Source organism: Marmota monax, unplaced genomic scaffold (genome assembly GCF_021218885.2).
Source record: "Marmota monax isolate L192 unplaced genomic scaffold, Marmota_monax_Labrador192_F-V1.1 WCK01_AAM20220418_F8-fsc00018, whole genome shotgun sequence".
Taxonomy (NCBI): domain Eukaryota; kingdom Metazoa; phylum Chordata; class Mammalia; order Rodentia; family Sciuridae; genus Marmota; species Marmota monax.
Genome location: NW_026692201.1, coordinates 23304394 through 23331993, shown reverse-complemented (window position 1 = coordinate 23331993; position 27600 = coordinate 23304394). Strand labels below are relative to the sequence as shown.

Genomic DNA, 27600 nt, shown 5'->3' with positions numbered 1-27600 from the left:
TTCCATATGTTGGGCTTCATAAGACATAGAAGATGGTTCGTTTTCCCATGCAAGTGAAAATATCATTTTTATCTAGTAACAGGACCTGTAGTGACGCGGCGCATGCGCACGGCGGTGGCTACAACGCACGCGAGATTACCCAGCAGCTTTGCGCGGTCCGGCTGTCTTGGGAGAGGTTTCTGGGGCTTGCCGCCATGGGGAAGGTGAATGTGGCTAAGTTGCGTTACATGAGCCGGGATGACTTCAGGGTCTTGACCGCGGTAAGAAACGCGTTTCACCTTCTCCCTTGTCTCTCCACAACATGCGTCCTTCTTCCTGTTCCTTTAGTTTTGTTGGGAACTGAGTGGGCTCCCTCGGGTCCCTGGGACTTAGCAGAGACTGGGTAGGGGGAACAGAGTACCGTGGAGTCGGACTTTTAAAAAAAACTTTTCTTGGGCTGGGGATCTGGCTAAAGAGGTAACGCACTCGTCTGCTTTTCTTAAGGTGCTTATCTTTCGCTAAGTAGAGCAGAAGCCCCCCTCTTCTAATTTTTTCTTTCCTGTCCCCTTCTTGAGCTCGAGACACTTGCATCTCTGGCTTGGGAAATTTTTCTGATTGCTGGTGTCAGATCAGGCTGCCTGCCCCGACTGATCTGACATCTGGCATCCGACCCAGCTGAGACAGGTTTAAGTCCTCTCCTGAAAGGATTCGTTAGACTTAGAGCATTGTCTTTCCCACTCACAGACTCAGTCTCAAAGCGTTCCTTATAGTTAATTCAGAAAACATTTGTCAAGTTTTTAGTAGCAATTTTAGGGTACAAAACAGACAAGAACGGAAGGATATACTCTTCATCATCAAGTAAATGAATAAATAAGCAAGATAACATCAGATAATAAATACTATGAAGATGACAAAGGATAACAAAATGCAGCTGGTGGAAGCTGGGGGCAAGTACAATCTGAATTGTTTTCAGGAAAGTCAAATTGAATACAAGAATCTGTAACCGACGTCTATAAGGGTTTTTGTTCAAATTCGGCCTTTGGTAGGCATTGAACAGAGTAGTGTGGCAGGAGCCACTGAATGTTTTTTAATCAGAGTGATAAAATGTGATTTTATTATTAGTCTTATGACACAAAGATCAATACATAGATCTAGGCATTTGCAGAATAAATTAGTGTATTGATTTAGGATCCATTATCTTTTGGTAAGGAATAAGCACCATGATAAGGGTTCTATATTGTTGTAATTATGTATTAGAATGTGATGTGACTCACTGATTCTTGTATTATTTTAAGGCTTCATGTTTTGGGTTTTTGAAATTAGTCTTAAATAAGCAATACTTAAGGATTAGACTATCCAGTGCAAGATCAGTATGAAAGGTGGGAGGCACCTTCCTTTCTCATGTAGATTCTTCAATTCCTCTGGGCTTTCTTTAAATACCTACTGTCATCTCTGAAAGATACCTTCGTTTCTGCTTCTTCAGAACACATACTCATTTCTCAGTGCCTCTGACAGAAACAAGGGAGTCAAAGAAAGAGTGTTGGATGCTAGCAGCAGCAGGGACAAAGCATGGGAAAAGAGTAAAGTTTAAGTATGACTTTTTGTGGGTTACTGAAATTATGCCAGATTTATTTAGGTCTGAAGTATTTAAATTATTTTTTTAATCTCACCAAAGAGACCTAGTCATTAAGGTAACATCTCAGTCTCAGTTGAATCGTATCAGTGTTGTTACCTTTCCTTGACCTCCCCTTCCCCTTAATGTCTTTGGTTCCTTCTGTATCAATTATAATTGTTTAACTCACCTTAACTTTCAGTATAAATTTTCCCCCAAATTCTGTCCCATAGTCCTCCTTTTTTATCCATTTATCTCTTGCTGGTGATTGCATCCACCTCACAGGTTCATTTTTCATCTCTGGCAAATTTAAGTAATATTTCCCTCAATTTAAGACTTCATTCCTAAGAATAGACCCTTAGTTTTCCTTTAAACATCTTCATTTGACTGTTCAAGGCAGTTTCATCAACTGCCTTCCTCCTTTCTTTAACTCCACCAAAAATATATCTAATTTTAAAGCTTTCTCTGTCTTCATCTCCAACTTCGATTCTTCATTCCTTTTACCCTCTCATCCATTTGCCAAGCTATGCCATAATGCCATACTATTTCCTAAAGGTCTTCCATTTCTTCCTTTCATTATCACTGCCATTTAACCTGTTCTGGTTGCTGTTTCCTCTGAGCTGGAAAGCTATCTTAATTCTCCAGTCTATCTCCTCCAGTTTTTGCCCTCTAAACTACTTGCATATTCCTGCTAATTAAGGTCCCCAAAATAACTGTTCATGTATTTCCTGCGCCTAACCATTTTCAAGAGTTTCCTGCTTTCCTCAGTATAAAATATAAAACTCTAGGGTAAAATGTTTTCTCTCATATGAGGAAGCTAGAGACAAAAGAAGGAATGAAAAAAAAGCCGGGGGGGTGGTGGGGAATTTGTGAAAATAGAAGGGAGATAGTAGAGTAGAAAGTGGGGACAGGAAGAGGGAGGAGGGGAGAGAAAAGGAAAGTTAATTATATTATGCTATATGCATGTATGAGTATATCACAATGCATCCCAATTGTTTATGTAACTATAGTGCTCTGAAGAATTAATAGAAGACAAATAGAGGAAAGCGAGTGGGGGAGGGAAATAGAATTACTGGGAATTGAATGGAGAAAATTATTATATGCTTTTATGAATATGTCAAAATGAACCCCACTATTATGTGTAATTATAATGCACGTATTACATATATGTTTGTGTGTATGCGTATATATGTTCTGTTCTTTTCTCCTCCTCCTCCCCTCCCCCCCACCTCCTTCTCCTCCTCCTCTCCCTCTCTTTTCTTGATCTACATTTCAGGGCCCTCTGTATTTTAGCATTTTCTAGCCTTATTTGCATGAACTCCACAATTCATTGTACAAGCTTTGTTTATTTCTGCTATCCTGCTGTCTGCTTTCTCTTATGCCCTCAAAGTCATTTTGAAGTATTCCTTCCTTAAAAGTGATCCCTCAGCTAGAACTATTCTCAGTCTGCCCCAAGCTACTTCTTTTGAGTCTCCAAGGGTAAATAGTACTTTTATATTCCTTTTATTCTCTGTGTTGCCTAATACAATGCCTACATCTTATACTATACTACTACAAGTATTTTGGTATTTGCCATGTGTCATTAACTTTGTCCAGCACTCACAATTCCTGTCCGTAAAGCAAAGTACAGTAAAAGTGAATATCAGTGATTACTGTGTATGTCAAGTTGTAATTGAAAATATTAAGAAAAGAGAATAATGTAGAATTACAGTTATGTGATACATGACAACATTCAGTCAACCATAGACCACTTGTATGCTATCCCATAAGATTATATCACCTATTGACATCAAAACTGTCTTTGTGAAAGTATGTTCTATCATGTTTGCACAAGGAGAAAATTGCCTAATCAGACATTTCTCAGAATGTATGCTTATTATTAAACTATGTGACACCTAATTGTAGCTGGAGAACTGTGTGGTCAGGAGAATTTCAAGAAGTTAATATCTTAGCAAGGTTTTGATATTCAAGACTTGGTGATGATTATGATTTCATAACATTTCCTTTAATTTCAGGTTGAAATGGGTATGAAGAACCATGAAATAGTTCCCTGCAGTTTGATTGCTTCTATAGCCAGCCTGAAACATGGTGGCTGTAATAAAGTTTTAAGAGAATTAGTGAAACATAAACTCATAGCTTGGGAGCGTACCAAAAGTAAGTATTTTGAGGCAACATTTGTGAATTTTCCAATAATTGGTTCCCCCAGAACAGGTGTTTGAAAGGCAAGAAATGAGAATTGCCAGACAAGTAAGGCACTAGACCAAGAACTGATCATTCTTTTGTGACATATTCTGTTGGTCAGAAATAGTCACAGAACTGTGCAGATCAAAGGAAGTAGACAAAGGAGTAGCAAAATTATACTGCAGAAGAGCAAGTAGAATAGAGATATTATTGTTACCATTTTTGTAAATTCATTCTGCCACAGGACTCCAGAGCATTAGTTCTCAAACTTTTTGGTGAAGGATTTTTTTTTTTTTTTAACCTGTAATAAGGCAGATAACAGGTGTATACAAAAGTACAAATTATTGGTCAAATCAACATAAAAATTTCTGAGCTTAAAACATTTATCTTTTTATAGATGCTTACAGACTGTTGTCTGTATATGGGGCACACTTTGAGTAACTGCACAGTAGAGAAAAAATGAAAATTACAGAAAAAAATTTAAACTTATAAATCTAGATAGTTTATCTTGTTCCAACTAAAGCTTCCTAACTTTAAGTTATTTCTTAAGACTTGGACTGATGTGACTTATTAATACAATACAACTAAAATATAATCTTTCTCATTTGATTTTTGTCTAGCTGTCCAGGGCTATCGATTGACAAATGCAGGCTATGATTATCTAGCTTTGAAAACACTTTCCTCCAGACAGGTAGTTGAGTCTGTTGGAAACCAGATGGGTGTTGGCAAAGAATCAGGTAAGTGCTAATTGTACTGATAACAGCTTTTTTTTTTTTTTCTTTAGTCTATATATTTACCCTTGAGAAACATTTCTTTTTCATGTTTCCATATTTTCCAACAAAAGAGTAAATTGTAAAGTTGGTTAGGAGCAGTGCAGATTAGAAACATCCTTAGTTTGGTTTAGTTATTGTTATTTCCATAGGTCTTTCTCTGAAAAGTCATTTGAAGAATTAATTTTTCTCTAATGTCTCAGATCTTTGGCACATATTTTATTTGCTCTTATTTTGTATTTGATAAATTGTACATTTACATCAGTTAAAAATATGTACCACGTAGATGTAGTAGAAGACAGTGAACATCTGAAACCATAAACTTATTTTTCCATTGCAAAATTCTGACCATTAAAGGAACGATGAGTATGTGTAAAATGCAGGCAAAAAAAAGCATTCTAAGATAGCATTGAACAAATACTTGTGTGTTTATTTATTTTGTATGTGGAAGACAGGAATAAAAAGATGATTTTTTTTATAGCATACCCTCTTATTACCATTATTTTACCCTGTGTAGTTTATTCTAGTTCCATTATTTGTCTAAATTGTGGGAGCAGAATTAAACTTGGAGCAAGCCAGATGCAGTGGCACACACTTGTAATCCCAGCCACTTGGGAGGCTGAGGCAGGAGGATCATGAGTTCAAAGCCAGACTCAGCAACATAATGAGGCCTTAAACAACTCAGCAAGACCCTCTCTCTAAATAAAATATAAAAAAAGGCTGGAGATGTTGGTTAGTGGTTACGCGCCTCTGGATTCAATCCCTGGTACCAAAATTTAAAGAAAACAAAAATTAGAAGTAAAGGAATTATTAGGAAATCTCCACCAAAGAAGGTTCATATGATTTGTATGTCCTCTCTATATCTAGATTATGGTATATATTTAAAAGTGATATAAGATTACTAAATACAGTCTGTGTGTGTAATATATAAACAGAAGTAATGAAATACTTTGGAGGCTGGGAAATATGGCTCAGTGTTAGAACACTTACCTAGCATGCACAAGGCCCTGGGTTCAATCCCCAGCACCGCAAAAAAATAAATAAATAAATTGATAGATAAACTTTGGGGCAGGCTTCCCATTAACTCTTAAAAAGTGTTCATTTTTTGATTTTTAAGAAATTTATTGCTTGGCAAAATAATGAATGTACAAAAGAGAATACAATCAAAACTAATCTTACTCCTAACTCAAGACTTTGTCTCCTATTGTTACAACCTGAAGCTAACACTCTTAGTTTATTACATAACCCTCTAGAAATGTTCTGTATAAATACTAGTATATTATATGTATTAAAAATAATATGTATATACATTCACATACCAATTTTAATCACAAGTGACAGCAAACGGTATTATTTCACATATTGATTTAAGTTACTTTCATTTTTGTGAGTAGTAATATAATTAACACCCTTATATAGATGCCTCTATATGTATATACAAATAAATTTGTAAATATATTCTTGAAATTGAATTATCAGGGCATGTATTAGCTTGCTAGGGCTTCTTCTATAGCTAAATACAATAGGTAGCTTAAATGGGAATTTATTTTCTCACAGTTTTAAAGGCTAGAAGTCTAAGATCAGTGTTTGGTTTCTCCTAAAACCTCACGGTAGCTTGCAGATACAAGCCTTCTTGCTGTGTCTTCTCATGGCTTTTTTTTCTGTCCTTTACATCTCTTCCTCTTCTGATACGGTCACCAGTTCTAATAGATGAGGACCTCACTCTTATGACTTCATTTAACTTTAATTATCTCTTTAAATGCCCTATGCCCAGATAGTTACATTGGAGGTTATGATTTCAACAAAGGAATTTTGGAGAGTACACAACTCAGTCCATAACAGGGCAGAAGGCATTGAAAATTAATAGGCATTTAAATTTTGTGTATTATCAAATTTTCCTCCAAAAAGCTTGTACCAATTTATACTCTATTCAACAGTGTATAACAGAGCCTATTTCTTAACAAAAATAAGTTAAATTACCTCATGAATAATTAGAACATGCTCTAAATGTCAACATTGCAAATAGCAAGTTGTTTGATAGTTGATAAAACTATTTATTAGGTCTTTACTTATTATAGGATTGTATTCTCACACAATTGAAGAATTGAAGTTTATGTTTTTGAAAGGGAAGATATTAAGTAACTTCTACAAGGGGACATTTAAGGAACAATTAAATGTTTCCCCACAACATTGATTGTTCTGACATAGGGTAGATATGGGCATTGAGCATCTTTGAAAACAATCACCTTTAATACATTGCATCTCTGCTTTCTTTTGTAGTAGATATGAATATATGTTGGCTTGTCATTTTGTATTATATAGTAAAATGGTGAATGCATGGTCATGAAAAGTTTTGTCAAATAAGTTACTACTTATTGACAAGTGATAGATGTAAATAGATAAGTTACTACTAAGGGGAAAGATGACATACAAATAAAGTCAGGTAAAGTTAGAATTATTTTATCTTATTGCAGTAAAAGTAATAAGATATTATTTTTAAATCTGGGTCTAGATATTTACATTGTTGCAAATGAAGAAGGACAGCAGTTTGCATTAAAGCTTCACAGACTAGGAAGAACCTCTTTTCGAAATCTGAAAAACAAGCGGGATTACCATAAACACAGGCATAATGTTTCTTGGCTGTATTTATCTCGTCTCTCTGCCATGAAAGAATTTGCCTACATGAAGGTAATTTCTAAATGATTTTATGTTTTTTAACCAAATAATATAAAGACCTTAATGGTAAGCATTTCATTAACCTCAAACTCCATTTCTATAGAAAGTCACTTCTAACTTTGTTGCTTGTTATTTTTCTAGTGATTTCCTCTTAGTAAAGGTACTTTTAATTGTTGTTAATGCAAATTTGTATGTGTTTAATATATCTGTTCAACATATAGCTATCTATATATTTATCTGTTTTTAATTGAAAACATCAGATAATTACCATTGAAACCAAAACCAAGTTAACTAGTATTTTTTTAACATAAAAAAGGATGTTTACAAAATCTTTAATTTTTAATCTTTCACTTTCAAAAGCTCAGCATATTCATTAAATATCCTTAATAATATTCAAATATCTTCAATAACTAAACAGAAAATGAGATGGGTTTTATTATTTTTTTCAATAGAGTTTGTTATGATTTATCTTTCTGTTTTAAAAAATATTGAATTATTGTTGAGTTTGATCTCCAACAATACAAAAAATTGAATTATTGAAAATTGCTTTAGTGTGCAGTTATTTGGAGATTCAGTTTGTTGTTCTTTGAGTAGGTTGTTTTAATTTATGTGCTTAAGTTTCTAGCAATCATGGGAGAGTTCTTAAGGTAGTGTAAATAAGTGACTGATATCATACATGATAATTTGTATGCTATGATATTCATTCTGTAAGTAAGCAGTTTGGTAGGAATTGAGACATTTTCCCAAAACTGTATTAGTGTTTTTTCAGAGTATTTATTTATTTTATTTTATTTTTTTATTAAAGGTACAGAAGTGGAACCTGTTTGCACATAATATAAATAACACTCCTTAAATGCACTAGTATTTTCCTAAAAGGGAAAGAATAAGACATAAAGATTAAGCTATAGGTTGAGAGTTACACTAAATCACAAGTTCTGTGCAAATATTGATAATCCTTAAGGTTATCATTTCTGTTAAACTGCCAAAGCGTGTTCAAAATGATCTGCATTTGGAAAATAACTTTAAAAACAAGCAGAAGTCTCTAGTGAGTTGGAAGTAATTTAAATCCTGTCTATCAAAGGTGGGAGGTAGAATAGACAATCTTTCAAAATTAAGTACTGGTGTCGGGGTGGGGTAACAGAATGGATACTAAAGGGAATAACTAGTATAGTCTGTGGTGTGTTACAGTTGGTACTGTAACACACACAGAAAATGAAGAACACATTTTTAAAAACAAATCATATGATAAATTTAGAGAAAATTTGGTAGAATAGAATAATTGATGAAAGTGTTCTCATGAAGTGATTAGGAGTTAGATTCATAAAACTTAGATATGATTTGACTATGAGAAGACAATAGATTAAAGAGTATTTGAAAACCAGAAAAAGGTGTTCAAACTGAAGTCAATATTTATATGTCCATTGAAGATTTTTAAAAATGGAGCATTGATGTAAGCATCTTGGTTTGGTGTTAATTCATAGAATGAGTTAGGTTCGGTGGCAAGAGAGAGAATTCTAGCAGAGTAATCTGGCATAAATGACAAAGATTTGCTTAGAAATGTTCCCTTTTAAATGCCAGAGAGCACAGATGTATTTTGAAAGAAGTAACAGGACTTTGATAGAAGAAATTATGCATAGCGGAAAATAGATGTGTGAATGATTTGAAGGAACATTTGATTCAGATGACTACAGTCTACATGTTTGTTACATATATAAATATATTTTTATTGCATATTGTGCTCTGGAAAAAAAAGTTTAGTGATCTGTAAACCAAGATGCCTGACCTTTAGAATGCATTATTTCCTAATAAGCTAGATGACAGAGCATGTCCTATATCACAATTTATTTTCATAGAAATATTTTAAGCACATGTTGACAAATAGTAGAGACACAATAGGGAAATGTCTTAATAGACCATGAGCTTCTTGAGAGCCAAGTTTTTACTATCATTTTTATAACCCTAGCACAGTGCATGATATTTAGTAAACATTGATTTTTAGAGGAAAAGCTAATACAAAAAGAACTCTTCATTAATTTATTTGTTTGCTATGTTTTAGGCATTATATGAGAGGAAATTTCCGGTTCCAAAACCAGTTGATTATAATCGCCATGCAGTGGTTATGGAGCTCATAAATGGTTATCCTCTGTAAGTATTCATCATTCTTGAAATGATAGGTCCTAATAAATGAGTTCAAAGTTCAGTTATTTTTTTAATTAGTGAAATATTGCTTTTGGGAAATTAGAAATTGACTTGAAGGAGTAGACTCTAAGACAAGTTGAAAACTCAATTTCATTCTGACATTTTGGTTTTGTAATTTCTGATTCATTCAGTATTTTTTGAGTCTGTTATGTGACAGGTACTTATAACTCAGCCATGAACAAAATAAAATTCCTGCCTTTGTGGAACTTATATTCTGATGGAAGAAGACATACAATAAGTAACTAAACAAGGAAATATATATGGGGCATATCAGTAAACTGTGGATAAAAATAAGAAGGATAAAAGGAATAGAAATACTAAGGTGGGAATAAAGGATTGCTATCTTACATAGGGCCATCAGGAAGAGTCTCATTAATAAGGTGAAACCTGGGTGCAGAAACTTGGGGAGGATATCATGCAGTTATCTAAGAATGTTATAGACATGTTTGCAGCCATGCCTGGAATGAGAACAGGGCAGTAGAGCAGAGGCAAGTAACTAAGAGAGTTGGGAGCATTTTAAGGAGTAACATCAGATAGGTGAGCAAGTGGCTAGTTAACTTAGGATTTGTAGACCGTTGTAAGGGATTTTTAATTTTTATTTAGATAGGATGCCATTGCAGTGTTTTGAGCAGAGAAGAAATGTGATCACTCTGGCTACTCTGTATTAAAAGTATACTTAGCAAAACACAAAAACATATTAGAAAAATAAATTAGAAGATTTATAATATAGGCAAGAAGTGATAGTAGCTCTGCCTAGTGATTGATAATCATGAAAGTGACTAAAAGTGGTCAGATTCTGTATATGTTTTGCAGGGAGAACCAACATGACTTGTTTCAGGTTGAATTTGGATGTGAAGGAAGCAAGGAGTCAATGATTACAACAAGTTTTTTGGCCTGAGTACTGATTAATGAGGAAAACCTGAATAACATGGTGCCCCAAGTAAAAAAAAAAAAAAAAAAAAGTATTTCAAGGAGGAGAAAGAAGTTGACTGATTAGAAATGATGACAACTAAGAACTTGAACTAAGAATTTGGACACTGAAATTTTGATAAGAGCTACTTATTGGAATGAAGTAGATGCTAGTTTGTTTGAAGTGGGAGGAAAGCCGGGGACAGTGGTGCACACCTGTAATCCCAGCAGCTAGGAGGTTGAGGCAGGAGAATCTCAAGTTCAAAGCCAGCCTCAGCAACTTAGCAAGGCCCTAAGCAACTTGGTCAGACCCTGTCTCTGAATAAAAATGTAAAAGAAGGGCTGATGATATGGCTCAGTGGTAAGTGGCCCTGGACACGAAAAAGGAAGGGGGAAAAAAGGAATTGAAAAAGTCTCATGTAAAAAGAATTTGGCTCTAAGGAATGTCCAAAGAAAGGAGGTTGTCATGGAAAGAGCATATGGAATTGAAGTAGGCTGTGGCTTTTTGTTTTAATAGCTGGAACATGTTATACCTGATCTTGGAATGATCAGATAATCTTAAAAACTAGGAAGATAGGGAATGGAAATTATATATGTACACACACTTTAATAATTAATTTCATTAAAATCATGAATGTATACAAATAACCTGTTATTGTTACTTCAGATGTCAGATACACCATGTTGAAGATCCTGCATCAGTATATGATGAAGCTATGGAATTAATTGTGAAACTTGCAAATCATGGGCTGATTCATGGAGATTTCAATGAATTCAATCTCATATTGGATAAAGATGACCATATTACCGTGATTGATTTTCCACAAATGGTATCAACTTCTCATCCCAATGCTGAATGGTATATTCTGAAATTGATTATACAGAGGGATGTGTTTGTGCATGAATGAAATTATTTTTTATGTATAATTTTCCAATTTTGGAACACTATCATTTAAGTCAATAACTGGTTTGAAATGGCTGGTTATATTGATATAAAAAAGACAACAAACATTAGAAAGATAAATAGATTCCTATTTATTGAAGGTTATTCAACTACTAGAATTTTCCCCATAAGATAATCTCTTTTATTTCTTAGTATTTTGAAGGGGAAAAATGTGCTTTGATCCAGTTTTTAAATCCTATTCTTAAAACTTATGTACATATTGGAAAGCTAAAGAAATTGAGGCTTTTATGTATATAAACTACAATGAAGTAATTGTAATTTGACGGATATTCAAGTTAGATTTTCTTAGCCATGAAAACTTATGTTCAAACAGACTTTTTAGGAGCAGTTTTTTAAACATAAAAGACTACTCAGAAGAAATAGAGACATACATGAAGAGGGGAACCCTAGAACCACCACATAACTTTTTTAACTTTCCCCTTTTCTCTCTTCTGTGGTTAGCTTCAAGAGAGCTTCACCAAACATAACTCAATAATGTTGGACAGCCCTAAGTAAAAGTTGTAGTTTTGAACTGGACTCAATTACCAGACAATAATAATTACCTCTTATGTCATTTTTAGCTTTTATTGGAATTCATATAATATTTCTTCCCTGGCACAAGGCAGAATCAATTTAAATGCTGCAATAATCATATTCTTTATATTACCTAACCATCTAAAGCCAGCCAAGTTGTGAAATATGACCTTTTCCTTTATTTACATGTATTTCATGATGCAGTTTAGTGTAATCTAATTAAGGTTAAGTGTGTTTTTTCTCTTCTGTTCCAAGTTTTATGAAAAACATCTTTTTCATAAAGTAATTGCTGGTAACACTTATGTAGTAGGGTATATTCATGTTTTGCAAAGTTTGAGCTTGAAGCAGTTTATGTTAAGTGAAGCTTATCTTCCTCCTGGTTTCCATTAGAAAATGTCTATACATATGCTAGAGGAAGAAGTACCATTTAAAAAATATTTCCAAGAAAACAATACTAGAAGATTAATGGCTTACATTTGGATGGTCAGTACTCTTTGGTTATTAACTAAACCATTTTTATTATATGGAATAGCATATAGTCATATAATAAAGGAACATGTGGGAACCACCATTTAGAGAAGGAATTGATAACTATGTTCTAAGTTTAAGCTGCATTATTTTTTAGGGAGACATTGTGATTTAATTCAAATTTTTATGGAAGAATACTGGGGCAAAGGACTTGTGCTAAGTACTAGAGATTTCAGTATAAATAAGTCCAGTTTCTGCTTTTGAAAAAGTTATTGTCTATTGGGTGAAATGTGAACATGTATAAAATGATAACTTAAAAATTTATTAAGGTTTTACCTAGGATACCCTGACAGCAAGTAATGGTGGCATTGTCTTCCTACTCCGAGACTTCATTGTTCTCAAAATAACTTAGTTAATTCCTAGGTCCTTGATCCACTTTGAGTTTAGTGCATGGTGAGAGAGAGGGGTTTAATTTCATTTTGTTGCATATGGATTTCCAGTTTTCCCAGCACCATTTGTTGGAGAGGCTATCTTTTCTCCAATGCATGTTTTTGGCTCCTTTGTCTAACAGAAGATAATTGTAATGTTGTGGGTTAGTCTCTGTGTTCTCTATTCTGTATCTTTAGTCTACCAGTCTGTTTTGGTGCCAGTACCATGCTGTTTTTGTTACTATTGCTCTGTAGTATAGTTTATTTTTTATTTTATTTTATTTTTTTTATCAGTTACACATCCATTGATTTACATATTGCCATACTAGTGTCTGTTGTGCTCCACTGCCTTTCCCATCCTCCACCCTCCCCCCTCCCCACCTCTCCCCTCCCCTCCTCTCTCTCTACCCCCTCCACTGTATAACCCTGAGGGTCTCCTTCCATTACCATGCAATTTCCCTTCTCTCTCCCTTTCCCTCCCACCTCTCATCCCTGTTAAATGTTAATCTTCTTCTCCTGCTCTTCGTCCCTACTCTGATCTTAGTTACTCTCCTTATATCAAAGAAGACATTTGGCATTTGTTTTTTAGGGATTGGCTAGCTTCACTTAGCATAATCTGCTCTAATGCCATCCATTTCCCTGTAAATTCTATGATTTTGTCATTTTTTAATGCAGAGTAATACTCCATTGTGTATAAATGCCACATTTTTTTTTATCCATTCCTCTATTGAAGGGCATCTAGCTTGGTTCCACAGTCTTGCTATTGTGAACTGTGCTGCTATGAACATCGATGTAGCAGTGTCCCTGTAGCATGCTCTTTTTAGGTCTTTCGGGAATAGACCAAGAAGGGGAATAGCTGGGTCAAATGGTGGCTCCATTCCCAGCTTTCCAAGAAATCTCCATACTGCTTTCCAAATTGGCTGCACCAATCTGCAGTCCCACCAGCAATGTACAAGTGTACCCTTTTCCCCACATCCTTGCCAGCACTTGTTGTTGTTTGACTTCCTAATGGCTGCCAATCTTACTGGAGTGAGATGGTATCTTAGGGTGGTTTTGATTTGCATTTCTCTGACAGCTAGAGATGCTGAGCATTTTTTCATGTACTTGTTGATTGACTGTATGTCCTCCTCTGAGAAGTGTCTGTTCAGGTCCTTGGCCCATTTGTTGATTGGGTTGTTTGTTCTCTTATTGTCTAATTTTTTGAGTTCTTTGTATACTCTGGATATTAGGGCTCTATCTGAAGTGTGAGGAGTAAAGATTTGTTCCCAGGGTGTAGGCTCCCTATTTACCTCTCTTATTGTTTCTTTAGCTGAGAAAAAACTTTTTAGTTTGAGTAAGTCCCATTTGTTGATTCTAGTTATTAACTTTTGTGCTATGGGTGTCCTATTGAGGAATTTGGAGCCCGACCCCACAGTATGTAGATCGTAGCCAACTTTTTCTTCTATCAGACGGCGTGTCTCTGATTTGATATCAAGCTCCTTGATCCATTTTGAATTCACTTTTGTGCATGGCGAGAGAAAGGGATTCAGTTTCATTTTGTTGCATATGGATTTCCAGTTTTCCCAGCACCATTTGTTGAAGATGCTATCCTTCCTCCATTGCATGCTTTTAGCCCCTTTATCAAATATAAGATAGTTGTAGTTTTGTGGATTGGTTTCTGTGTCCTCTATTCTGTACCATTGGTCCACCCGCCTGTTTTGGTACCAGTACCATGCTGTTTTTGTTACTATTGCTCTGTAGTATAGTTTGAAGTCTGGTATCGCTATACCGCCTGATTCACACTTCCTGCTTAGCATTGTTTTTGCTATTCTGGGTCTTTTATTTTTCCATATGAATTTCATGATTGCTTTGTCTATTTCTACAAGAAATGCCGTTGGGATTTTGATTGGCATTGCATTAAACCTATAGAGAACTTTTGGTAATATCGCCATTTTGATGATGTTAGTTCTGCCTATCCATGAACAGGGTATATTTTTCCATCTTCTAAGATCTTCTTCTATTTCTCTCTTTAGGGTTCTGTAGTTTTCATTGTATAAGTCTTTCACCTCTTTTGTTAGGTTGATTCCCAAGTATTTTATTTTTTTTGAAGATATTGTGAATGGAGTGGTTGTCCTCATTTCCATTTCAGAGGATTTGTCGTTGATATACAGGAATGCCTTTGATTTATGCGTGTTGATTTTATATCCTGCCACTTTGCTGAATTCATTTATTAGCTCTAATAGTTTCTTTGTAGAGCCTTTTGGGTCTGCTAGGTATAGAATCATGTCATCTGCAAATAGTGATAATTTAAGTTCTTCTTTTCCTATTTTTATGCCTTTAATTTCTTTCGTCTGTCTAATTGCTCTGGCCAGTGTTTCGAGAACTATGTTGAAGAGAAGTGGAGAGAGAGGGCATCCCTGTCTTGTTCCAGATTTTAGAGGGAATGCCTTCAGTTTTTCTCCATTCAGAATGATGCTAGCCTGAGGCTTACCTAAACAGACCAATATCAATTGAGGAAATAGAAGAAACCATAAAAAGACTACCAACTAAGAAAAGCCCAGGACCGGATGGGTATACAGCAGAATTTTACAAAACCTTTAAAGAAGAACTAATACCAATACTTTTCAAGCTACTTCAGGAAATAGAAAAGGAGGGAGAACTTCCAAATTCATTCTATGAGGCCAACATCACCCTGATACCTAAACCAGACAAAGACACTTCAAAGAAAGAAAACTACAGACCAATATCTCTAATGAACCTAGATGCAAAAATCTTCAATAAAATTCTGGCGAATCGGATACAAAAACATATCAAAAAAATTGTACACCATGATCAAGTAGGATTCATCCCTGGGATGCAAGGCTGGTTCAATATACGGAAATCAATAAATGTTATTCACCACATCAATAGACTTAAAAATAAGAACCATATGATCATCTCGATAGATGCGGAAAAAGCATTTGACAAAGTACAGCATCCCTTTATGTTCAAAACTCTAGAAAAACTAGGGATAACAGGAACATACCTCAATATTGTAGTATAGTTTAAATGTCTGGTATAGTGATGCCACCTGCTTTGCTCTTCCTGCTAAGGATTGCTTTAGCTATTCTGGATCTTTTATTTTTCCAGATGAATTTCATGATTGCTTTCTCTCTTTCTATGAGGAATGCCATTGGGATTTTGATCAGAATGGCATTAAATATGATAGTGCTTTTGGTAGTATGGTCATTTTGATAATATTAATTCTGCCTATCCAAGAGCAAGGTAGATCTTTCCATCTTCTGAGGTCTTTGATTTCTTTAGGGTTCTGTAGTTTTCATTATATAGATCTTTCACCTCTTTCATTGATTCCCAAGTTTTTTGTTATTGTTGTTTTGGTTTGTTTGTTTGTTTGTTTTTTGAGGCTATTGTAAATTGGGTAGTTTTCCTCGTTTCCCTTTCAGAGGATTTGTCACTGATATACAGAAATGCCTTTGATTTATGGGTGTTGATTTTATATCCTGTTACTTTGCTGAATTCATTTACTAGTTCTGGAAGTTTTCTGGTGGAGCTTTTTGGGTCTTCTAGGTATAGAATCATTTCGTCAGCAAATAGTGCTAATTGAAGTTGTTCTTTTCTTATGTGTATCCCGTTAATTTCTTTCATCTGTCTAATTGCTCTGGCCAGTGTTTCAAGAACTATGTTCAATAGAAGTGGTAAAAGAGGGCATCCCTGGTGTCTAACAGAAGAACGAGTAGGCCCTAATCTTCATCATGTGGGATTAGGCTCCATTTTCCTTAATAAGGCTTCTATAGCACAAGAATTAAAACAAGAATCAATAAATGGGATGGACTCAAACTAAAAAGTTTCTTCTCAGCAAAAGAAACGGTCTATGAGGGGAATTGAGGCCCTATATCTTGGGAGCCAATTTTTACCCCTCACACATCAGATAGAGCACTAATCTCTAGGTTATATAAAGAACTCAAAAAGCTAAGCACCGAAAAACCAGATAACCCAGTCAGTAAATGGGCCAAGGACATGAACAGACACTTCTCAGAAGGAGATATACAATCAGTTAACAAATATATGAAAAAATGTTCATCATCTCTCACAATTAGAGAAATGCAAATCAAAACTACTCTAAGATATCATCTCATTCCAGTCAAAATGGCAGCTATTATGAAGACAAACAACAATAAATGTTGGCGAGGATATGGGGGAAAAGGCACACTCATACTCTGCTGGTGGGACTGCAAATTGGTGCAACCAAAATGGAAAGCAGTATGGAAAATCTTTGGAAAATTGGGAATGGAACCACCATTTGACCTCTCCTGGGTCTATACCCAAAGGACTTAAAAACAGCATACTATAGGGACACAGCCACATCATTGTTTATAGCAGCACAATTCACAATAGCTCAACTGTGGAACCAACCTAGATGCCCCTTAGTAGATGAATGGATTAAAAAAAAAAAAAGTGGCATATATACACAATGGAATACTACTCAGTAATAAAAGAGAATAAAATCATAGCATTTGCAAGTAAATGGATGGAGTTGGAGAATATAATGCTAAGTGAAATTAGCCAATCCCAGACAAATGCCAAATGTTTTCTCTGATATAAGGCGACTGACCCATAATGGGTACGGAGGGGGAGCATGGAATAGACGAATAGGCAGAGGGGTGGGAGGGAAAAGGAAGGGGTAGGAGGTTAGCAATGATGGTGGAATGTGATAGACATCATTATCCAAAGTACATGTATGAAGACATGAATTGGTATGAACATATCTTATATTACAGAGATATGAAAAATTATGCTTTATATGTGTAATAAGAATGTAATGCATTCCACTGTCATGCATTTAAAAATAAAATCAATTAAAAAATAGTTAAGATCCAAGAAGATGGTCAATTCCATGTCATCCTGTCCTTAATTCTGCATTATCTGGAAATTGTTTAGAGAAGTGAATCAATTTTTGCAGCATACTGGTGACCAAAAAACAACCTAAACTGCTCTCAGTTCAGATTAACATGTCTTCAGATCATTATTTATAAGCTACAGCGTGTTTTATTCCTTTGGGTATTATTATAGTTTAGCTAATGGATAGCAAAGATATATAAACTTAATTCAGTAGTCTCTAAACTTTTCCTTGAATCATTAATCTCTTTTTTTATCTTTAGCTTTCCCAGTTGGCAAGGGATTCTAGTGGGTATTGCTAATGGGTACATTACCAGACAGATGGGGACTAAAGAGGATAAGTGGAAACCTCCCAACCTGTAGACCCATGGTCTTCTTCACTCATTAGTTCATGCTCAATCCCCCACCCCCCAATGTATCTTACTGCATATTAAGTAACAATGTGAGAAAACCCTGATTTTTCTAATCATAGGAACTGTATTGACAAGCTTATATCTCTAAAGAGTTCCTCCTATTTTCATTTTTTTCAAATGTAATGTCACTGATTTATATTTCTTTCATGTAACATTTTTCTCCTTTATGCTTGGAGCACAAATAGCATAACTAATGTTATTGACATTGGCTAATTAGGAAAATGGCAAGTGATGAGGCAATATAAAAAAGTGATTTTTTGCTTTTGCAGGTATTTCGACAGAGATGTTAAATGCATTAGAGATTTCTTCATGAAACGTTTTGGCTATGAAAGTGAACTTTACCCTGCCTTTAGTGATATCAGGTTTGTCCTCAACATGGCTTAAAATGCAATGCTAGGGCTCACTAAATATCTGATTTATTTAATTCTAAAGGTTAATACTTTAAAAGATGTCAAATAGTAATGTTTGACACTTTGTATTTGCTTTTGAAATTCATTGCCCTACAGTATAACAATGGAACTTAAAAATTTGAAAATACCTGCCTTTGATCTATTAAGGCACTGCTTAAATTTTGAAATGGAATAGATATATAGTTTCTTACAAATTCAAGAACCTTTATTCTATTTTGAAGGCTGTGTGAATAACCTATTCATAAGAAATCTAACAAAATACTTTCTTAAATTTTTGTTTTTTCCTTTATTCAGAGTACAAACTGTCTTTAATTCACTCTTGAAACATAATCATGTACACTCTCTAAGTTTCCTCATTTGTTTTGTGTACTTAAGATATTCTTGATTTGGGATACCTTAAGTTCAAAGAAATCTTTAGCTGTTTTTGAAAGCTAATTTACTAAGTTAAATACCAGCTGAAGTTTTTGGTTTTGTGTTTTTTAAAGAATTGAACTATCCATCCATCCATCCATCCATCTATCTATCTATTTATTTATTATGGTGCAAAGGGTCAAATCCAGTGCCTCACCTGTGCTAGGCAAGCACTCTATCACTGAGCTACAACAGCAGTCCCCCAACTGAAGTTTTTACAACTTTGTTATTAATATGTGTTGCTTTTCTCTTATTATATTTTATTCTTAAAATGACACCATGTATCTTTTTTGTGTACTTAAGTAATTTAAGTATTATATTTTAGGCAAGGAAAAATATTGTAGACTATTGAACTCACTTGAATCATAGCTTATTTGAGGAGTTGATATTTATCCATCTCATTTTTTTCCCCCTCTTTCAGTGTTTGACACTTTTTTTTTCTTCGTAGGAGAGAGGATTCTCTTGATGTTGAGGTTTCTGCCAGTGGTTACACAAAGGAAATGCAGGCAGATGATGAACTGCTACATCCAGTAGGTCCAGATGATGAAAATACTGAAACTGGTGAGGGATCTGATTTCTCCTTTTCTGATGAAGAAGTATCAGAAAAAGCAGAGGATTGTAGGTCAGAAATTGAAAGGGAACAGAACTTTGAAGATGAATCAGGTGGCTGCTGTTGCAGCTTATCTGGAGAATCTGAACAAATAAAAAAAGACAGTTTGTCAGAGGAGAGTGCTGAGGCACACAAACTTGAAATGACTGAATTCAGTCAAGCTTTGGAAGAAATAAATGGATGGGAATGTGAACACAAGTCAGTAACTGAATTTTCTGAGGAGAAGAACCAAAATGATATCAAGCAAGATGGTCAGACAGGTCAAGAAGAAATTCCTGCTGGCTCTGAAGAGTATGAAGATGAATGCCCTCATCTGATTGCTTTGTCATCATTAAACAAAGATTTCATGCCTTTCAGGTATATATTTTTGTTGATTGTTTTTTTTTTTTTTTTTTGCTTTAATCTTGAGACCAATGCTTTTTTATTTTTTCTTCTTCTTCTGGTAAATGAATGTTTTTGAAGAGAAACCAAATAGTATGACAGTTGTAGTCTGCTATCATTATGTGTAAAATGAAAGCCAAATAACTTTTTGTTGTAAAACTTCAAAATACCTTCCTTTTCATTTAGCCTGATTTGAGGCAGTCTGTTCACTAAATTTCAAATAATTCTGGCTTAAAGTACAAACTGATGACTTTCAACAAATTAATATAGGTATCTTGATAAATTGGTTGCATTTTAGATGGATGAGTTCTTTTGTTTTCATAGTTACATGTATAATGTGTATGTTTGAGCTAGATAAAAGCATGTAAGTATATGCAATGTGTAGTAAATGTGCTTTCTATATAAAATGACTACAGTGAATTTTCTTGGACTTTGAACCCTTTCTTTTTTATTCATATTAGTTAAAATTACATGATAATATTGTTTTCCTCTAGATTTGGGAAGCATATTCAGAATCAAACTATAGTTCAATAAATACTGGTTTTGTTTATCTAAAAATAATAATAGAGCAAAATTAAATCAACTCTACACTTACTAAATGATTGGGCTTGCATCTCAAGGCTGCCTTTATCTTTATACTTTTATTTATGAAGCACAACTTGAGAATTTTGTTCCTTTTCCACATAGCTCTGTGTCTTCAGTCTCATGGCTATTGCCATTTAAATAATAAACTTAAAATTTAAAGCATAAGCATTTAAGGAAAAAAGTCCAGCTTATCAGTGGTTCAGAATTTTGAGTGAATGTGTTGGTCTGGGTTCTCCATAGAAAAAACTAATAGATTTATTATAGACGCTCTTCAACTTACTATGGGGCTACATTCTGATAAAACTCATAAGTAGATTATATTGTAAGTCAAAATGCATTTAATACACTTAACCTGTTGAACATCATTGCTTCGTAACACAGTACACTGTAGAATATGTATTATTTACCCTCATGATTCCTTGGTTGACTAGTAGCTGCAACTTCACTGTCATTGTCCAGTACCTTGAGAAAGTAAAATATTATATCACTAGCCTGAGGAAAGGTCAAAATTAAAAATATTGTTTTTAGTAAATACATACCTCTTTTGCTCGTTGTGAAGTCAAAAAAAAAAAAAAAAAAAAAACAAGTAAAATCATAATTGAAAACAGTCTGTATAAGGAATTGACTAATGTGGTAATATAGGCTGAGAAGTCCCAGGATCTGCTGGAGACCCAGGAGATCTAGTGATATAATACTAACCCAAATCTGAAGGCCTAACAACCAGGAGAGTCAATAATGTAGGTTCCAGTCTGAGGTCAAAAAGCAGAAGACTAATGTCCCAGCTCTGAGACAGGCAAAGAAAGCAGTTTCTCTTTATTCTGCCTTTTTGTTCTAACCAAACCTTTAATGGATTGTATGAGGCCTGGCCACATGGGGGAGGTCCATCTCCTTTACTTTGTCTACCAATTCAAAAACAGTCTCACTAGATACACCCTGCATAATGTTCAAACAAATATCTGGCACCCCATGGTGCAGTGAAGTTGTACATAAAATTAACTATCACAGAGATAGTAAAAAAACAAAACAAAACAAAACAAAAAAACCTACATAGCTTTAAGTAGTTTTCTAAGCAGGGAATTGAAGTAATTGTTTTCACTCTGAACACGTGCTGGGCAAAACTTATTATTTGCAATAGAAGCCAAATAGGTGTTGCTGAAAAATATCACCCATTAATATTGTCTGAGTTTTTTATGCAAAGTGAAAAACAAGTTAGACAGTTCCCATGCTTATAGGGTTTTTTTTGTTTTGTTTTGTTTGGGCGGTGTGGGGGGGGGGGGTGTTTGTTTTTTTGGTATTGGGAATTGAACCCAGGAGTGCTTAACCACTGAGCTACATCCCCAGCCATTGTTTATTTTTATGTTGAGACAGGTTCTTGCTGAATTTCTTAGGGCCTCCATAAGTTGCTGACGCTGGCTTTGAACTTGTAATCTTCCTGTTTCAGCTTCCCAATTTGCTTGGGTTTTAAGCATGCATCACCATGCCCAGCTCCATGCTTATAGTTTTTTCTGCCTTAGCAGAGCAGAATCATGCACTACTATCTCTGTTCCCATTCTATCTACTATTGTTTGCTACAAGGAAGGAAAAAAAGTAAAGCAGAGATTTAGATTGTGAGAGGAAGATTTGTATAGTGCAGTGAAAGAGGAGGAAAAGAGACATGAAGAGAAGCAATGAATTTTGATAACTGACAATCTGCCATTTTGGATTTTCAATAGTGACTATGAGAATGTTGAAAAAATGTTAATATTTTGGGCTGAATTTTAGGTAGTTTTACCTTCATAGAAATTCTAACTGTAATTGATCTTGAGGTATTTTATGTCTAAGCTTTATTTTTAGGTAAGAAATAATATAAATTAATCAAGTATGACTAGTTACATTATAAGAATTAACTAAAGAAATTGTGTGGGTTTTTTTTATTTTAGAGATGAAGAAAATATGACAAATATTAATCAGAAAAGAACAAGAACTCTGAGTGTTACTTCTGCAGGCAGTATTGTTAGCTGTTCAACAATTCCTCCGGTAAGCATTCACATAGCATTTACCAAATGTTGATTTGATCACTACTATGGACAGATTAATGAGCTCAGTTACTGTGAGAATTTCAAGACACCTTTGAACATTTGGACTTAACACATTTTATAAAATTATAGCAGGTATAAATATAGTAATATAAGATATAGTGTTCACTTTAAGTGGAATGTGCAAAGCTTTCCAGAAAAAAAGTGATATAAATTAGCTTGAACTTGAAGGATAAAATCAAAGATATTTTAGGTCAAATATTCACATGTGGTTTAGCTACTTCATTTTAACAATGAGTAAGATTGCGGCCAAGATAGGTTATGTAACTTTGTTCAGTTATCTAGAGAAACAACTAATAGCAGTGAGAATAAAGCATAAAGATGCATCTCCTTTACTAGCTAGTTTGTTTTTGAATTTTCAAAGAGAAAAATAGGTTAATTTAAAAAATTTGAAATCTCAGATTTTTGTTACATCCTTTGAACATTTAGCAGCAATTATCCAAAGAAATTACAAAAGGGACACTGGACAGGACAATGAACAAAAATATTCTAGCTCCTACTGAGGAATTCTTTTGCTTGCCAGCTTTTTCAGAGCTGATCAGTAGGAAGAGTCAGTTTAGAACTAATTATATCCCACAGAGCAAAGCCATTCTCATTGTCTGTGGAGATAGTGTCTGTCCTACACTCTGACATCAATATTATAAAGCTGTATGTGACTATTACTTGCCATTTAGGAATTATATGAATTTACTTATATTTACTTATTACTTATAATTATATGAATTTACTTATAATTCTTCTGATAACTGAGATATACTCACTCCTGGTTTTCTATCAAAACCAAGTCTGAATCCTTTGGTAGTCAACAAAAACTAGTGTTTAAGTCTATAGCATACTATGTTATTTCCTAGCCTTCTTTAAAGACTATGCAGTATTTTGAAAATTGTAGTTTGAATGTTCTAAGATTCTTTTGTAACATTAGAAAGTAAAGCAACATACTAATTTGTCAGGTTTTTTTTTTTTTCATATATGAAAAGTACATAATGGATTTATTGGCTTTTTCCCATTTACGTTAAGTACTATCAAAGCCAGTTTTTAATGATAACTTTTTTTAAATGAGCAAAAGAATAAAATTAGTTTAGAAACTAAGAAAGGAGGAAATAAAATGAGCAGTTGGAAAGTAAATTTATTAAAAAAAGAAAATAACTTCTTTTTTCTGAACTTATTCCAAGTTCAGAAATATTGTCAATAAATTAAAATACATGTCCTATGAGGAATAATATGGGCTATTTGCAGAAGTCAATTAGAGCCATTAAAAACAAGGTAAAAATAACACTACTATTTATAATATAGCACATTTTTAGCTCTGGAACCTTTACTTGATATCAGAAACATCTTATCATTAAAAATGTAAAGTCCTAGTAATCTTATTGGTTCTCTATTCTCTTTTTGATGGTCTGGCAATTTATCTATTTTCTGAACATAAAATTGAAATCTATGAAGCATCTATTATATTCAAAAGTTTTCCTTTTAAATATCATCAACCTACTTTATCAGATATTTCTCATAATTATTCTGCCAGTCCACTCTTGGCTTTAGTATTTTCTATAATTATTGGGATTTATTTACCCTTCTTTCTTTGATTTCTCAAAATTAAAGCATAATTTTTAATTAGTTATTGAATATGAAAAAAAAGATTCTTAATTTATACTACATCTTTAAATTCTAACTTATGCTTTCTTTCATATGGAAAGATGATGGCACTGACATTGTCAGAAGCCAGGTTAAAATTGTGTTTGCGTGTTTTAAGCGTTATTTTTACTGCTCTGATATTCTTATACCATCTCTCTTACTAGCCGGCATAATGAACATTTAGAATGGAGTTTAGAGTGGAGTCAGGCCTATAACTGTTACATCTTGAGTTTTATGAGTTACATTATGAAAAACAAATTTGCTTTCTCAGGAGGGGATAAAATATCTCTTCTACCTAGCTTGATCAATAAAGGTTTCTTCTAATCATTTGAAACAAACTTATTATCTTAATTCTACATTTTCTTAAAATTTTTGTCACACACTTTTCTTTGGGGGTAACATTTCATTTTGTTAAAGGACCAGGAGAAAACAAACTTTGTTACCTCCATTAACTTGATATTTGTTGTTTTGTTACCTGCACAAAGGTAAAAGATTTTGTGTGTGTGACTTAACATTTAATTATAAAATCTGTTTTCTTCCTTAAAATAGTTTTATGATTTCTATTTCTTGGCCAATTATAAACCCTATTCTTAATAATATATAGCAAAATTAAATTATAATTAAACAGTAAGGGAAATTGCTTTGTAATAAATACATGTATAGCTACCACCAAGTAGAACAATATTTTTGCTTTAACAACAATAAAGGGAGATGATTTTTCATTAGTTTTTTTATACTCCCTAATATAACACACAAGTATTTTTACACAGTTTTTAAGTGGAGTTTTCTTAACATCAAGAAAAAATAACTTTGTATCATCTGTAAGTTATTCTGAATTTGAGAGGAGACACATGGAAATCTCTTCAAAATAAATAAGGGAAAATTCAAACAGAATAATTAGAAACAAAGGTGTTTTTTTCCCCCACTTGGAAATATTATGTAGGCCTCTGTCTGGTTTTCGAATTTAAACACGGCACATAATCTACTAACTTCCTGTGACTTTCTATCTTCTCTCTGCTGGATGCTTTCTTTTCTAGTCCCATTTTTTTCTTTAGTTTCTATTTGGCAATATAGGTACCAGTGATTTTTTGAATGATATTTTCTGGGTCTATTATTACTAAGACTATTTTTATTTTGTTATCAAACATGATTAGAAATTTGGTTATCTGTTAGCCTGTGATTAGGAAATAATTTTCCTTCAGGATTCTGAAATTATTGTTTCTGTCTTCAAGCTTACAGTATTAGTATTGTAGTTAGGAATATGCAGAAGAGCTTCAGATTCTGTTCTCCAGTTGGGAAAGAGTGGTATTCATAGTTTCTGGGGTAAGGGAATACGCCTGAAACTTAGCTAATTCTGCTTTTAGTCTTGAAACTTCTGGAATGGCAGGTTATTTTGTCTCCCACCTTCCTGGGTTTAAGAGGCTGCATCATTTGGAGCCATCAGACTCTGTAGAAACCTCTCTTTTTTTTTTTTTTTTTTTTTTAGGCTTTGATTCTTCCTGTCTTTTTTCTCTTTCTTGTCTCGTACCTTTCCTTCTATGAAGAATCATTAAACAACAACAAAAGGATAGCTTTAAAGCTTGTTGTTAATTGACTGTAACTAAACTGCATTTAACTTATCTGGTTTACAGTTTATTATACCTATATGACTGAAGAAACAGTCCAGTAAGCCAACTAGCCTCATTTTACCTGTCTAATCCATTGTTATTTAACTTTTTAACTTAGCAGACTTTTTTTTCTTTTTAATAAATGCTACTTGGTAAGGTATATGACCCTTGCTTCTATCTTTGCAATTTTTTCTTCTGTTTTAGGAGACAAGTTGAATGGTGCAACGTTATATACTAGTAAACAGCAGGGTCTGCTGCTGCAGAAAAAGAAAAAGTCATTGTGTACTAAGTATTTCAGATTTCTTTTTCATTTTTTACGTCATGGAACATGCAGCCTATCTTAACAAGCAATTTTGGATTTTTAATCATTTACTATGAGAAAACATTCTAACAACTATAGAGAAACTTTTCTATGAGTAGCTGCTGCCATATGTCATTCCAACAACTGAAATTGTGAAGGCATTCTTGGATATATTGTCAACAGTTAATGCTTTCAAAAATAATTTCCCAACCATTTCTAGCCGGTGTGTTGGCACTCGCCTGTGATCCCAGCAACTCGGGAGACTGAAGCAGGAGGATCACCAATTCAAAGCCAGCCTTAGCAACTTAGCAAAACCCTGTCTCAATAAAACAAAAAAAAAATGGGGGCTAGGAATGTGGATCAGTAGTAAGCACCTGTGGGTTCAATCTCTAATACCAGAAAAACAAAACAAAACCATGTCTACTTTTACGTAGAAAGCAAGATAGTTTTCTCATTTATTGGTGGTACCGTAGTGACTTGTATTTAAATAATTGTTGCTGCTGGTATATATAATAATAAGTTTTAGGTATATAATCTATATTTCTGTTAGGAATTTGATTTTTCATTTTTGTTTTTGGCACTGGGAATTGAACCCAGGGACTCTTTACTATTGAGCTACAGTCATTTAAATCTTTATTTTTTATTTAGAGACACGGTCTCATTAAATTTCTGAGGGTTTTACTAAGTTGTGGAGGCTGGCCTCAAACTGCTTTAGCCTCATGAGTCACTGGGATTATAAACATGTGCCACCATGTCGAACAGGAATTTAGTTTTTTTAATCTTTGTAACAGTTTCTACTATTTTATTGGTTATATAGTACTGTGGAATTTTAAAAACTCATGCTCTTAAAAGATATAAATTTATAAGATATTAGCAATGTACATCTTTATATTACTGAATTTGTGCTCCTTATCAAAATGGTTATCAATAATACTAATATGTGAAATCTTTCCAGGAATTGGTGAAACAGAAGGTTAAACGTCAGTTGACAAAACAGCAAAAATCAGCTGTCAGACGTCGATTACAGAAAGGAGAAGCAAATATTTTTACCAAGCAGCGGAGAGAAAACATGCAAAATATTAAATCAAGTTTGGAAGCAGCTGGCTTTTGGGGAGAATAATAAAAACGATGGATATTTTTAACGTATATTTTTAAGTTATCATAACCCTATTTACAGCTACTTGTACTCTTTATTGGACCAAAGCCAATAAATAAATAGATAAATAAACCCTCTTTCATCTATCAGTTGGACTCATTCTCAATATGTCTTCCAAAGAAAAAGTAATCTGCTAAAACAACCATTTTTTTCAAGTAATTTATACGACTTTGGTATACTAAATAAAGTTTTCAAAATAACTTTGTTAGAGGCATTTGCATATTTTTAAAAGTCTCAATATCATCGTTTTTGTTTTATTTTGTTTGGTCTCTACCAAGAACAGTTAGATTACTTGGTTACAAATCCCAGCCTTTTCACTTAATAACAAACAATTTAAAGCAAGTCATATTTCTTTCTCTTGTCCTGACTTTTCTTACTTTTAAAATTGGATTTATACCTATTTTGTACAGTTGTTTTGAGGAATACATGAGACAATGTACATAAG

At 33.9% G+C, this 27600-nt stretch overlaps 1 protein-coding gene across 1 annotated transcript; it reads left to right on the top strand.

Annotated features, from left to right (window-relative positions):
• The first annotated feature begins 95 nt into the window (after positions 1–95).
• Riok2 (RIO kinase 2) lies at positions 96–27355 on the top strand. The gene is made up of 10 exons (XM_046428924.2): positions 96–260; positions 3607–3745; positions 4393–4509; positions 7055–7230; positions 9275–9363; positions 10994–11185; positions 18257–18349; positions 19257–19775; positions 22304–22400; positions 26955–27355. Exons 1-10 carry the CDS (start codon positions 195–197, stop codon positions 27117–27119), a joined length of 1653 nt encoding a protein of 550 aa, XP_046284880.1. The 5' UTR covers positions 96–194; the 3' UTR covers positions 27120–27355.
• Positions 27356–27600: the final 245 nt, after the last annotated feature.